The 14,019-nt window shown below is 41.0% G+C and overlaps 1 protein-coding gene across 1 annotated transcript in view; it reads left to right on the top strand.

Annotated features, from left to right (window-relative positions):
- MYO9A (myosin IXA) overlaps positions 1-14,019 on the top strand; it is a 129,505-nt gene that overhangs the window by 97,245 nt on the left and 18,241 nt on the right. Inside the window, exons 28-33 of the mRNA XM_063142429.1 lie at positions 5,642-5,754; positions 8,119-8,279; positions 9,537-9,745; positions 10,492-10,608; positions 11,512-11,700; positions 12,522-12,569. Coding sequence (XP_062998499.1) covers positions 5,642-5,754; positions 8,119-8,279; positions 9,537-9,745; positions 10,492-10,608; positions 11,512-11,700; positions 12,522-12,569 — 837 coding nt within the window. The remainder of the gene's footprint in view (positions 1-5,641; positions 5,755-8,118; positions 8,280-9,536; positions 9,746-10,491; positions 10,609-11,511; positions 11,701-12,521; positions 12,570-14,019) is intronic.

Here is a 14,019-nt window from a genome sequence, read left to right as displayed (position 1 = left end):
TTGCTAGGTAGTTTCTGGTACCTATTCCTCCATGCATCGCTCCGGTGTTTTTTCACTGCTTCTAATTTTGATTAGAGAAGTAGGTGGTTTATTTGGTTGCTGCTGTCTCAAAAGTTTACTCATACTGATCATGCTATTTGCGTTGGTTTCTAAATATTATCTACAATGTTTTTTTTTAAAGCATTTCTCTTTACTCAAATGGACTTTGCTTTTTAAAAATGGCTTTGTCCCATTCTGTACAAACGGTTATCCTACTCCCACAAAATGTATGTATGGATGTTTTCTCCACACGTTCACTTTACACCTTAAAGTTAAGATTAATCATAAATCACTCCCTGCCCACTTCCACATGCTCTAATCCCACAACACATAAACTAAAATGGCATGAGATGTAAATAATAGTATGATTTCTTGGTAAATTAAATTCTCAAACACAGCAAAGCATAGGTTATTTATAAAAACAAACTCATGAAATGGTAAGTAATCTGAAAAACATGGAGAAAGAAAGCAGAAAAGACAAGCTGTTTCTTAAAACACCCCTAGCTGTGAAGCTCTGGAGTTCGCTGGGAAATAGCTTGAGTGCAGAACATCACAGACATAAATCACTAACGCAACCAATCATCCAGCAATATGGGAAGTATGGAGAAGATTTACCACTTGGTAAAGCTCCCAGTCTTTTACCACACCCATGGCAGAAATGAATTGGGACACATTTGCATGTAACTTGGTCAGCTATATACTCACCCTTTGTCTCTTTCAAAAGCTCATTTGAGTCAAGCAGAAAACTCAAATCAAAATACGCAGCTGCAATCAAAATATATATATGGCTACTCTGCGCAGGCAACTGACACAACTGGTTATAGCAGTGGTTCTCAACCTTCCTAATGCCGCGACCCTTTAATACAGTTCCTCATGTTGTGGTGACCCCCAACCATAAAATTATTTTTGTTGCTACTTCATAACTGTAATTTTGCTACTGTTATGTAGCAAAATTATGTAGCTCGGTTCCTAAGATCATCGGAAATATGTGTTTTCCAATGGTCTTAGGCGACCCCTGCGAAAGGGTTGTTCGACCCCCAAAGGGGTCGCGACCCACAGGTTGAGAACCGCTGGGTTATAGGGATGCACAGCAGGTAGATTAGCAGTTCAGTTCTCCGATGAATGAATTACGCATATACCAGTACTTCTGATTGGGTTTCACTTTCCTCTAGCAATTGCTAGTGCTTACATAAGGAGGTTTGCTATCAGGTATGGAAACCTTGGTTCTAGGGCAGGCAGTAACATTTGTATTGAACAGATTCTTCTTATGAATATCACGCCCAACTCTTTGGGGCAGAAATGACAAGACCAGTGAGATAAGGCAGTGAAATAACATTAAGCTTACTTCTTTGCATAGACAGGAAGCGTGCTGTGTTCTTGGAAGTTTACCCCGTTACAAAGCACTATTTCCACTAGCAGTAAAGCCTTTATTGCTGGGAATCACTGCTGAGGTGTGAAGGGCGCTGGGCTCACGGTTTGCTTGGAGACCTCCATCCTTGGAAGGAGCCTTGTTCATGCCACTTTTCAGGAAGCTCCTATCATGCTGCTGCCACCATTTAACTGATGTCATTTGCATGCAAGTAGCTCTAGAGCTCATCTCTCTTGACCTTCTCTCTCCTCCTACGCTGTCCTCGGTGCTCCATCAATTTCACTGGCGGCTTTGGCCCTCCACTGTGTGCAAGGATCTGTCCCAATCCAGCTTTGGTTTTTAGCTTATGCTGGATTTCATACAAACTGTTATACACAAATACTGTATAAATGCACATACCTCAACATGTGAATGTTTCCCATATGTGTTTTGCATTGCTATATGTATTTTGTATTTAATCATAAGCTGCTTTCCTGGAGATGATAGATTCTAAACCTTGCGTCTCAGAACCACTTTGTATTTCTAGACTGGGTATTTGGAATAGGATATACACTGTGTTAGATGGATACATTTTCCAGCAGTTTATCAGTGTGAAAACGTTAAAGGCTAGTTTTTGCAGAGGCTGGTTTTAATCAGGTGATAAAGCAAATAGTCCAACAGTGGCAACATTGGTACATATTGTTGCGCTCACAATTATGTAGGGTCTTTATCTTGAGCTTTCAGTACAAAAGGCAGGACAGCCAGGCACCCTCCTTTGCACATAGAGTTGATTAATTTCATGGCAGAAACAAAATGGGTTATCGCCTCCACACCAGTTATTGGTGAACAAAAGCCCTGAAAGTCAATGTTCTCCCTGTTTTGCACATTACTCGTTGGCTTTTGAGTCCATTAAAGCAACCTTAGGCATGGGATTGATTTAAAAAGCAAGTCTGATTAAGTGGCAGCCCTTCTGTTGCTAGCTAGCTTGGCCAGCTGGCCATGACAGGGCAGGACAGAGTGGACCAGCACATTCCCAATCCCCTATTGTGCAGAAGGATTGAACATCTGTGCCACAGGGCAATGATAAGCTTTGCAGAGCAATGGAATATGTGAGCTTTCCCCAACCTGGTGCCCTCTAGATGTTTTAAATGGTAACTTGCAGCATTCCTGACCATTGACCATGCTGGCTTGGACGGTTGGGAATTTCCCCAAAAGAACTGGGGGGCACCAGGTTTAGGAAGGCTGGAATACATGAATATAAATACTCACAGGGTGGTGGTGGTGGTTTTTAAAAAGGCATTCTACTATTTTCCATTGCACAGCATTGACAGGCTCTCCTGTTATAGCTTTGAAGATTTAAGCACCTTTTTCCAGTAACGTAATTGCATACAGTGAGACAAATCTCCAATTCAGAAGAAACATCCAACATTTTATATGTCAGGAAACTTGACTGTCCCTATGCTTTGTCAATTGGTTATACAGAGAGAGACGGTTGCAGGTACTTTACACTGATTAAGCTTCTGAATCGTCTTCGCTATGTAGAGAAGCTGGGAGATTAAGCCCATCCCTACTAATATATCTATTGAATGCAGTTGGAGATGTACGTGCAGTGGTTGCAATTCATCTTCTCGTTAAGCATGGAAATTGATCGGATTTCACTAAGCTATTATTTTTTAGAAGGGAGTCAGCAGAACAAAAATAGCTATAGTGAAGCCATTCTCTCTTCATTGCTGGGAATTAAGAGAGCATGTGGGGGTTTATATCCAAGGATGTATTAGTGATGTTCAAACGTAGCTGCAAAAGATAGTGGGAGATAGCCCTGAGTTATTGCTTCCAGAAATCTATTCTGGAATCCTGTCATCTGCAAAGCAAACAGACATATTCTGGCATAAGCAGTTCCTCTACCACCCTTAAACAATTAATGGAATATTTTTTGTGTGGTATACAAATTCCTTTGATTGGAGTTGTAAGTAATAGGCTAAAATGAACCATGCTAAAAGAAGGCCTCAGTATCTCAGTTGTATGGCAAATTAAGTGCTTTCTACAAGAAAGTAGCAATATGGCTTCTCAGATTGAAATATTGAAGCAATTAATTCTTACCTAATTTGTTACCCTCCTCCTTTTTGCGGGGGTGAGGTTTCTACATCTTTCATATGCTCTCTAACATTTTGCTGTTTGTATTAATGAAAAAGGTATGGCGTTGTTAGTATCTTAATAGGAGGTACTTCCTGAGAGTGTATGAATACTGCTTCTCAGATTGAAATGCTGAGCCAAATTCTACCATTTAGTTGAATTATAAATATATCCCATTGAGTGAAATTACACTTGTAGAAGGGCAGTTGCTCACTTCCCCCTTTAGATCGTGCACATTCAGCATATTTATTCATGATAAATCTACTAGGTGAAACCTTCAGTTTTGCCATTGTATACTGAATGTAAGGAATAAATTACGTTAAAAAATGGAAGACGATTGATCTGTTAGAACTGGAGTACAGTAGACGTATTGTATATGTTGGTGTTGCCCAAACTTCTGATAGCTGAGCCACCCTTTGTTTTGAACTGACTTGGAAGCACATTTCACGTGTTCATCAAAAACGGATATAAATATCAGTGGACTGCCATTTCTGAAGATGGGAAATTGTATGATCCAGTCACACCAGGTGTAGAAAGACAGTAGAATTGCTCTCCCCCAATAAGCCAAAAGGAGTCTTGTGGCCTCTTAAAGACTGACAGATTTATTGTGGCACAAGTTTCTATAGACCAGAGCCAACTTCATCAGATATATGTAGTCTGTTCTCTCTTCACTGGTATATGTATTTCTCAGTACAGAGAAAAAAATATTCAGTAGGGACAAAAGGTCATGGAGTTGGATCAAAAATGGCAAGTTTTTAGAAATCAGGGGGAGAACACCACTTTTCCAGGGCACTTTGTTGCAATCTGACACTATTCTACCCACCATAAAAAAAAATTTAAAAAACAACTCCAACATGAAATTGCTGAACAGGAGTTTTATCAGTAAAGTTATTGCAGCTCTACAGAATCTCAAAGAAAGGTCTTTCCCATCACCTGCTACCTGATCCTTTTAGCTAGAGATGCCAAGCACTGAACTTGGGCGGCTCATTCACTGAGCTATTGTCCCTCTCCATAGGAAAGAACCGTGTGGGAAGAACAGTACCTTTTATACATAAGTGGTTGAACTCTGACTCAGAGCTTTTGGAAACAAGATATATCTGCTCTCTTAAAATCCTGGAATGTGCTTAACTTTAGGCCCAAAGTTATTTTATTGGGGTATGTGCAGTGTCCGCTGGAACAAAGTTTGGTTCATATCTTGCCTTTTAAGGTGAGATGTACATCTGAACCAGTTCAGTGACAAGGTACTGCAGATAGCAACTCTGGGAGGACAGACCAGCTATCTACATCTTTCTACTGATTCAAAGCTGTGTATCTGCATGTAAGGGCTGTGCAAAGTGCCCATTTGCATGCAGGCTCTGAATTGAGCCCAGCCCTAAATTTTAGAGAAGAGCGAGAGAGAAACGTGATTTTCAAAATTGTCTTAGATAACCAGTTCAGGGTTAGTAGTACAGGAACAGGAAATGCACAGCCCATTGGTTTGACTGGGGGGTGGCAGGTGGGATCCAGCTCTTCTCGCTCCCATTTCCTTCCCTCCACCCCTCCTCACTCAGTCCCAACAGAAAAGATAATTTCCAAGAAAACCCCTTTGTATGCATTTCTCATATTTGAATGCGTATTTCTCAAACTTGAATTTCCAATAAACAGCTAGGTACCTCCCACCTCTATTTGTCCAGGAACATCGTTATAACAAGCCCTTCTCTCGTAACAGCAATTTACGGGTAGAATGTGAAGCATATTCAGAGATATAATAACAGGAGTCCACAGGCACCAGCTGTCAGCTTCCAAGAGTACACCGAATAGACCCCACCACCAAAAAAATTATGGCGTGTCTTGCTGTTCTCTCCAATATTGACTTTCTGAGCCAATAGTGACAAGAGAATGGTGTGCTAAATATTCCTCTTACAAGGTAGTTGTAGATGATTTCTTTATTTAGCCAGTTCTTTAGCAACCAAGCAGAAGTCAAGGCAAGCCGTTCATAACTGAAAGCCTTTTTCATAGCAAGTTTTTTTCCTCTGCAGCAGCTTTAAACTATCTAAGCCATTGTAAGATGATTGTGTCTCCTTACAATGCCAAGTGACACTGTGGGTGTTGAAGTATTTCTTGCTCTTGTGATTGCTGCAGATGTTACAACGGTTCACATCCAGTGAAGGCCAACCGAAGCTTCATAAAACAATGTCTCAAGGAGAGATTGGAAAACTGGCAGCTGTGCAGAAGACTGCAGCTACAGATGGCAGGTATAAAATGTCTCACATGAAGGAAGGGGGTGAACCTGAGTTAAATCTGCTTCTGTTTTCCATTTTTCTCAGTATTGGTTGTTTTCTATACGTGGACACATTTCATAAACTATTTCTGGCCATCCACATGCCATGTCTCCCTGTTTTGCATTAAAAAAAATGCCTTCCTTGGGGTTGAGGCTGACCCTAATGCAGATGAAAGGCTCTTTGGGAAGAAAATGGCTGAGTGTCTGGCTCCATTTGCAGCATTGGTTCTCATAAACTTTGTAAACCACCCAGAGAGATTCAGCTATGGGGCGGTATATAAATGTAATAAATAAATAAGATGATAGAAGTGCAACTGAAGGGAGAGGAGAGCTGCCCTTAGAATGCTCGGCCTGAGACCCTATGGCATGCAGGACATTGCAGGATTTCATTCAAACAATTTAGCCCAGAACAACACGTTCCATAAAATCAATTTGCTTTAATGTAAGCCGCATCCAAATGACCAAATATTTGTCTACAATAACCTTTATAATACCTTGATTTCACAACTATTTTTCTTTTTCTTTCCACAAGGCACTATTTTGTCGTGGCCCATTGTCACAGGGAACTGCCATGTTCTGTGGCTTTGTGTTCATTTCACACAGATTAAGGACGCAGTGATGATAACTGGGATGTGCTTCGCTTTGAAGGCTTAATAAGCAAGTTTGTCACGTGACAAACGTTGAGATTAAAGGCAGCTGTGTCAACTAGCAGTAGAGCAATAGAGAAAAGTGAACAGTGAAAACACTGTACTGCAAAGTTTCTCACATTGTAGCAAACCTCTGAGGAGCAAAAGTGTGAGTGATCGTTTCAGACGTTCCTCACAAGCAGAGAAAAAGGGGAAGTGTGAGTTATTTGCACTTCATCCGCTTATGCTTCCTGTGTAATATACAATGTGATAACACATGAATTTCTGCCCCCATATTATTATTATTATTTATTTATTTATATAGCACCATCAATGTACATGGTGCTGTACAGAGTAAAACAGTAAATAGCAAGACTCTGCCGCATAGGCTTACAATCTAATAAAATCATAGTAAAACAATAAGGAGGGGAAGAGAATGCCAACAGGCACAGGGTAGGGTAAGCAGGCACAGGGTAGGGTAAAACTAACAGTATAAAGTCTGCGCAACATCAAGTTTTAAAAGCTTTAGGAAAAAGAAAAGTTTTTAGAACGTGATGTGTGTTCCAGAGGCATATGGAGTTAGTGCATCTGACCAGGAGGAACAGTGCAAATTCATGCTTTGCATGTTAAGTCATGCAAGAATCTGAAAAGTCTCTAGTTCTTTAATTACTTCCAGTGCTCTTAGGAAAGGAAAATGGAATTGGCTACCAAATCTGTTTCTACAGGTTCCAGCGACATCAACACAAGTGAGAAGGTTATAGGGCTTGATGGTGATAGGCTGGGATTGGAATCGAAGGTGGGTGGTGGTGAGAGGGCAAGGTTGCCTCCTGGCCCAGGCAAGACAAATGCAAAATGTGATTGGGAGAGCAGGGAGAAGCTCTTTCCTCCCTCTATAGAAAGGCCTGCATCACACCTTGAATACTCTGGCATTAAATGCAGCTCTAAATCCAGATTGGCATTAAACCACCTGAAGTACAGAAAACTAGATAAATTTCAGCAGCAAGTAATGTTGGAACTTTAAGACACACTAGCCTTATTTGGGCTTTCTGTACATGAACAGAGCAAACATAAGCTGAGAGGGAGAAGTCCAGCCCCGCCCCTCTCCATCATTGCATTTGTCGCCCTCTACTCATGGAGGGTGATTGTCTGAAGAGGAAAGCCTCACTCTCCATGTGAGCCAAAATGCTGATTTTGCTGGTTTTCCAGTGACAAATGTGACTACGGAGGGGGACTGCTTCCTGTTGGCATGTTTGCTCTGTTCAGGTACATTGGCCATTTTCATTAGCCACTTCAAGTGCACATAACCAAGATGAGAATGCAGTGACTAACATAAAAAGATAACCTACATGTTTAAAAACACCAAACCTTTTCTTTTTGTGTTTTTTGGGGTGTGGTGGGGTGGGGGAATGTGGCGATGCCACCCAGAAAACCTTAAAATGAAAGTAGAAGTGGTGTTCCTGTATGAGTACCATGCACCCTTAACTATGCATGTTTGAATCAGATCTCATTCTACCCAACTGTGATGCAATGTGGCCTAGAATGAAGAGAGGTGAATATTGCACCTTGTTTGCTTCTTAATTTCCTTCCGTTTTCCAAGTAAGAGTTTGAAAAGTTTGTCAAGGTGCGAGAGTGAAAGTTTACACAGCAGTAAGAAGACGTGGAATAGAATGGGTAACCTAACAAGGCATCTTTTCTCTTACTTTGACACTTAGCAGGCCTCAAAGAGCCAAGATGAGATTTTGGGGGAAAGGGAGGCAGACAGAGAAGAAAACAAGCAGGGAGAAGCTTGCAACCCAGTCAGAGCTGTTGGAGTTGTATCCAGATCAAGATGCACCAGGAAGAGAGATAATTTCAGGTCTACAGCTTGAAGAAGGTAAGATTGGGGATGAAATGTCCTGGCAATTTTATGCAGATTTCAAATTGCGAGGCGCTGAGAAATGGCATTGCTTACACATCAATCTCAGAGAGAAAATTAAGTGGTGAGTTAAGGCTGCAGAGATGCATGTGTTGGCCCTGTGGGGAAGAAGAAGGACCGAGGGGACAGGAGCAGGCAGAAGTAACATCGGGGCCTGCTCCTGCTGGACTCTTCCCCCCCCCCCAGGGCAAACTGCCATCTTGGCCCTGTGGAGAAGAAGAAGGACCGAGGGGACAGGAGCAGGCAGAAGTAACATCGGGGCCTGCTCCTGCTGGACTCTCTCTCTCTCTCTCTCTCTCTCTCTCTCTCTCTCTCTTTCTTTCTCTCTCCTCCCTCCCTCCCTCCCTCCTTGACTCCTTTTCCTTGTCTGTCATGTCTTTATTAGATTGTAAGCCTGAGGGCAGGGACTGTCTTTTTTGCTAAGTGTAAGCCGCTCCGAGAGCCTTTTTTGGCTGAGGAGCGGGGTATAAGTGTGATAAATAAATAAATAAATAAATAAATAAATAAATAAATAAATAAATGTGTTGGTTTGATATCAAACCCGTTTTGTTACAAACTGTTGCCAGGAAAGAAATCTTAGCATAAGGACTTAATACAGAGTGATTACAGACAATTATGTACCAGGTGGTAACTTACTACTTGGAAGGCTGGTTTTCTTTATTGTCCTGCCAGGTGGTGAGTCTCTAGTTTTACACCTGATCAGAAATCTAGAGACATAAAAGAGCGGCAAGTTTCTCCTCATTGTTTGGCAGGACAGGACAGACCAAGTGGTTACACGCACACTGTACTAAATTACCACTTGATAGCTGGTTGCCTGTATTCACCCTGAATCCTAAGTTTCCTAGGATGACTCTGACAGTGTAGTGGATAAGGAAGCTTTTGTGCATGCAGGAGCTGGTTTTGCACACAGGAAACCGCCTTATTCTGCCTTATTTGTTGGTCCACCTAGCTGAGTTGACTGGCTGCAGCTCTTCTTGGTTTCAGGCAGGATTCTTTCCTAGCCCTCCCTAGAAATGCCAGGGATTGAAACTGAGACCTTCTGCATGCAAAGCATGCTCTCTACCCCTGAGCTGCAGCTCTGCATCTGAGCTCCAGGCGCATAAGGAAACTCTGGATTGGGGAATCAGTGTTTCCAATGTGTGTCTGAGCTGGAAGACTGTGCTGCCCATTATCTGAGGAGTTCTTGATGAGACATTCATTTCTTTGCCCCTTTAGAGCTGACTCCCCCAAGGAGTCCTGAATTATCTGGCATCTATCGACGGGAATGTAAGGAAAACAAAGAGCCATCTCCCAAGGTGAAGCGGAAGCGCAGCCTGAAAATCAGCAATGTTACTATGGAACCTGCACAATGGCAGAACGACGCTCTTCAGATCATAACCAGTGCCAGGGACTTGAAAAGCATGGATGAGTTCCTCTTGAAAAAGGTAACGTTCATTTAGAAACGGCTGTGCTGAAAGTCCTATATCTCATACACTTGCACACAAATTTACAAAAGATTGTTCCGTCAGCGGCTATTAGTCATCATAGCTCCATGTTCAGAGGTGGTATATCACAAAATACCAGTTGGGTAGCAAAAGCAGGCTGGACTTCACAGCCATTGTGGGATACAGGATGCTAGTCTATATGGATCCCATGGTTAGATCAAGTAGGGCTCTTCTTAGTTAAAACAAAGCAGCATTGCCTTATATAAATACACTGTTTTCTTAATGGTGGACATCTTGCTATGCTCTGCCTGTGGAGGAAGAACTTTGGCATTGCAAGGATCCTCAGTGAGGGCGAGAATGCAATGCATTTCTGTATCCCCATCACACAGAAACACACTGCATGTGCATCTTTGCAGGATGTCTGTCGATGGGACCCAGGCCGCTAGTATGAGAGATTGGAAGGGTCACCAAGTGCAGATCTTTACCCTCCCCATAGGAATGATGGGTATATTTCCTTATATTACTGGAAATAAAAGAGTACTCCCACAGTCTCCCTTTCCCATGGGGCTAAACCTGTTCCCTGCCCTAGAGAAGGCAAATTTAACTCCATTTCAGTTGTGCCCAGGTTGCATTGTATTGGATCATGCTAGAGCACGTTGGAATTAAGGTCACCATCTTTCCAACCCATTCTTTTCTCAATAAGTTTTGAAATGCAGCATTGTATAACTTTATTCTGTGGTTCACAGATGAATGATCTGGATACTGAAGACTGTAAAAAGGACACCCTGGTAGATGTTGTATTTAAAAAAGCCTTGAAAGAATTCCGGCAAAATATCTTCAGTTTCTACTCTTCAGCTTTAGCAGTAAGTTACAGGGCTACTATGTTTTGAAATTAAGACACTTCTCATGCTACCAAATTGCAGAACCCTTAAATTGTTTTTAATAATTATTGCATGCCGTGGTAATGCATTGGCTCTCATAGATGGGAATTCATCTCTGATTGCTTCTCTAGATTCAGCCCTCTCTATTATCATTTATAAATTGTCATTCTAGAGAGAGGGATCCTTCCTTCCATTTTCTAATGTCATAGAAATGTAATTCTAAAACAAACTCAGAGATATGTAGGATTTGAAGAGACCAGAAGGGTCAACTTTCTGCACTAAGGCAAGATCTTTCATACACTTCTGACAAATTAGTCTTGTCGCCCAAATTATAGTATGTGCTATGGAGAGAAAAGGAGCAAGGGGAGCAAAGAATTCATTTCGTAATTTGGAATGGCTCAGACAAATGTATTTGTACCTCATGAAGAACATCAATTGATACTTGAATCGTGTGCACTTAGATTGTTCATACAATCATTTTTAAGTGAATCATTACCATATAATGAAATCCAACTGTAGTTAAGTCTTAGGAAATGCAGCCCATATCTGGGTTGAATCTCTGAGACCAGAATTTTGGTGGTTTTATGCAAAAATGCACACAGTTCTCCCCTTTATCCCCTTCTTTCTATTTAAATCTCCAAGCAACAGACCGCAGCAGAACCCTGCTGTGCTTTTGGGGAATCAGCTGCTATTATTAGCAGCTTCTACTGTTCTCTGTTTTAACAGTGTGTTTATGCTTTTCAATTTATTCTGATTAGTTTGTATGTTTTATACTGAGATGTTGATGCTTTGTATGCTACTTCAGAAACATTTTGTTGAAAAGCAACATAAAATATTGTAAGTTAAATAGGAATCCATTTTCGTTTCCTCTCTGTGCTTTAATAGATGGACGATGGAAAGAGCATCCGGTACAAAGACCTGTATGCCCTGTTTGAACAGATTCTGGAGAAGACTATGAAGTTTGAACAGAGGGACTGGAGTGAATCACCTGTCCGGGTCTGGGTCAATACCTTCAAGGTGTTTTTGGATGAATATATGACAGAATATATGACTTCAGATTCTACTGCCTCAAAGGTAAAGCCATGTGGCACAGGCTAGGAAGTGAATAATCTTTAGACCTTACTGGAACGGGGGTAGGTCACATTAAAGAACTTCCCTCTTGTGATTTTAAAGCCTTTGCAGAAAGGACATTTGTCACTGAAGTGTTAGTGCAAACCACTTTCCTTGCAATTCTTAATATTATTTCCTAATAAAATCTCCCTCATTGGCATGTGGTAATGTATATAATAAATATACTTTGGAAGGGCTAGCTTGCAACAAATTAATATGAAGTGGGATCGTTCACAAGGCATTCTGCCTAATAAAGCATTGGAGATTGGCATCTCTGTGGCCTGGTATAGCCTGTGTGCTTGTGGATCACTCAGCTCTGAAAAGGTGCATAGATGAAGATATGCATGTAAACATCTTACAGCTTCCACTCTAGAGAAAGGTAGAAGTATGGTCTACAGCAGAAAGTGGAAAGAAATATGCAGAGGGAAGTTGTTAGTACCAAAGTATGGAGGCCAGGTTTGTTCTTTAAGTTTCCAGTGTTGCCATCATTAGCCATTGCGTCCGGACTCTGGGCTCCACCAATCACCCCAGAGCTAATTGGGCCATGCCTTAGAAATGCCGGAATGATGACCTTGAGATGAAAGGATGGAGGGATGTCTGGGGGAGGAGAAGCAGCACTATATGGGATAGTATAAGTTTATCTAACTGCAATAGTCCCTTGAGTTGTGCACTGTTAGGGACAGAAAGTTATACAAGGAAGCAGAATGAAACATAGAGGGATGGGGTGGGGTAGGGTAGAGGAATGTTCAACTGTTAATCTCTAATTTAGTTCCTTATTGATTTAGGTGAGCAAAACAGAAAGGAAGAAGAGAAGAAAGAAGGAACCAGATGTTGTAAGTTTAATTCTTTCCTCTTTTAATGTTTAAGCGAACCTTATTCTGCACTCAGAATTTATTAAGGATATGGGAAAGTCTGTGCCCAGAACACTACAATGCCTGATCCACAAGTCCCAAAGGTAACACTTGTAACTAACAGCATGCGTATATATATTCTTTGTTTGTGTATCTGTTGCATCTTTTTGGCTTTTAGTTTTGGGATGCAATTATGTCCAGCTCCTTGGGAAGCTAAAAATAACTATTGGATTGTTGATAATTTTGTGTGAACCATAGCTGGAACTAGGAATTGCTTAACAGACCATGGGTCTGAAACATAAAGCTGTATTCTGGTGGTGTCATGACATCTGGAATGTCACAAAGGAATGACATGTTTTTATAGGGTTTAGAAATTAAGCTGTCGGATCTATAATTGGTGCACCACCTACTGAAGTAACTCAGAACTGCAGTCAGGAACAGACCTCCACATATGATGTTAGCCTGCCCCACCAGGCATAGGATAATGAACTGTGTGCTCCCCACTGTTGAGCCATGGATAGTCATAACTCAAACATCTAGAACAAACCTTGCATGTATTTGCCCATATGTCCAATGAGATTCATAGTCCAATTTACCATTCAGAGGTTTGTGTGCATACCCCCTCCACCATTAATCCATTTCCCCAAGACTTACTAAGGTTTTGATTACAGGGAAGCTGCCATCACTAACTGCCAGGTTTATCTAACATGATTATTGCTGTTTCTGCTCTATGAGCTATTGTAAGCTGCCCTGGAAATGTTTAATTGAAAGATGGTATAGAAATGAGATAAGCGCAAATCTGCTGCTACCTTGATCAAGCGTCGTATCTTGGAGATATGTCCAGATAAGACTACCATATAGGATGAGCCACGAGTACAAAAAGTTCACTCATAAGGCAAAATAAATATACCAAGGAGTATCTTACAAAGATAATTCAATTTTGTTTGTTTGTTTGTTGTTTCAGACATCATGGTCATATCAACTTTACAAATGCATAGATAAGCACACAAAAACTTTACAATACAAAGAAGTAAAAATCAAAAAGATACTTAAAGGGTTTTCATTAAAAGGTGCCCCCAAATATGTAAAAGTTAGTTTTAATACAAAGAATTAAAATAAGAGACACTAAGAATTTACATTAAAAGGTCCATAAATGTATCAGAGTTAATACTGCTGGTACATTAGAACTTCATGTTAAATTTCATCATTACAGTTCACCATATTGACCTCTGTGAATCTTCTTCTCAACCTTTGGGCAGCCACTGCAAATCTCGCAACTCTGTCTGTCACAAATTTGTCAGCATTAGAGAGCAAATATATAACTTTAACTTGATCATCACTGTTAGATATATCCCGTAACAGATTTAAAACAAATTTTGTCCTGGGTTCAGAATACAGAGAGCAATATAACGAATTCCAATTTAAGACATTC

The sequence above is a fragment of the Elgaria multicarinata genome, chromosome 16, assembly GCF_023053635.1.
Source record: "Elgaria multicarinata webbii isolate HBS135686 ecotype San Diego chromosome 16, rElgMul1.1.pri, whole genome shotgun sequence".
NCBI classification, from domain to species: Eukaryota; Metazoa; Chordata; class Lepidosauria; order Squamata; family Anguidae; genus Elgaria; species Elgaria multicarinata.
The sequence above is the reverse complement of the archived record's forward strand: the minus strand, read 5'-3'. Positions and strand labels throughout refer to the sequence as shown.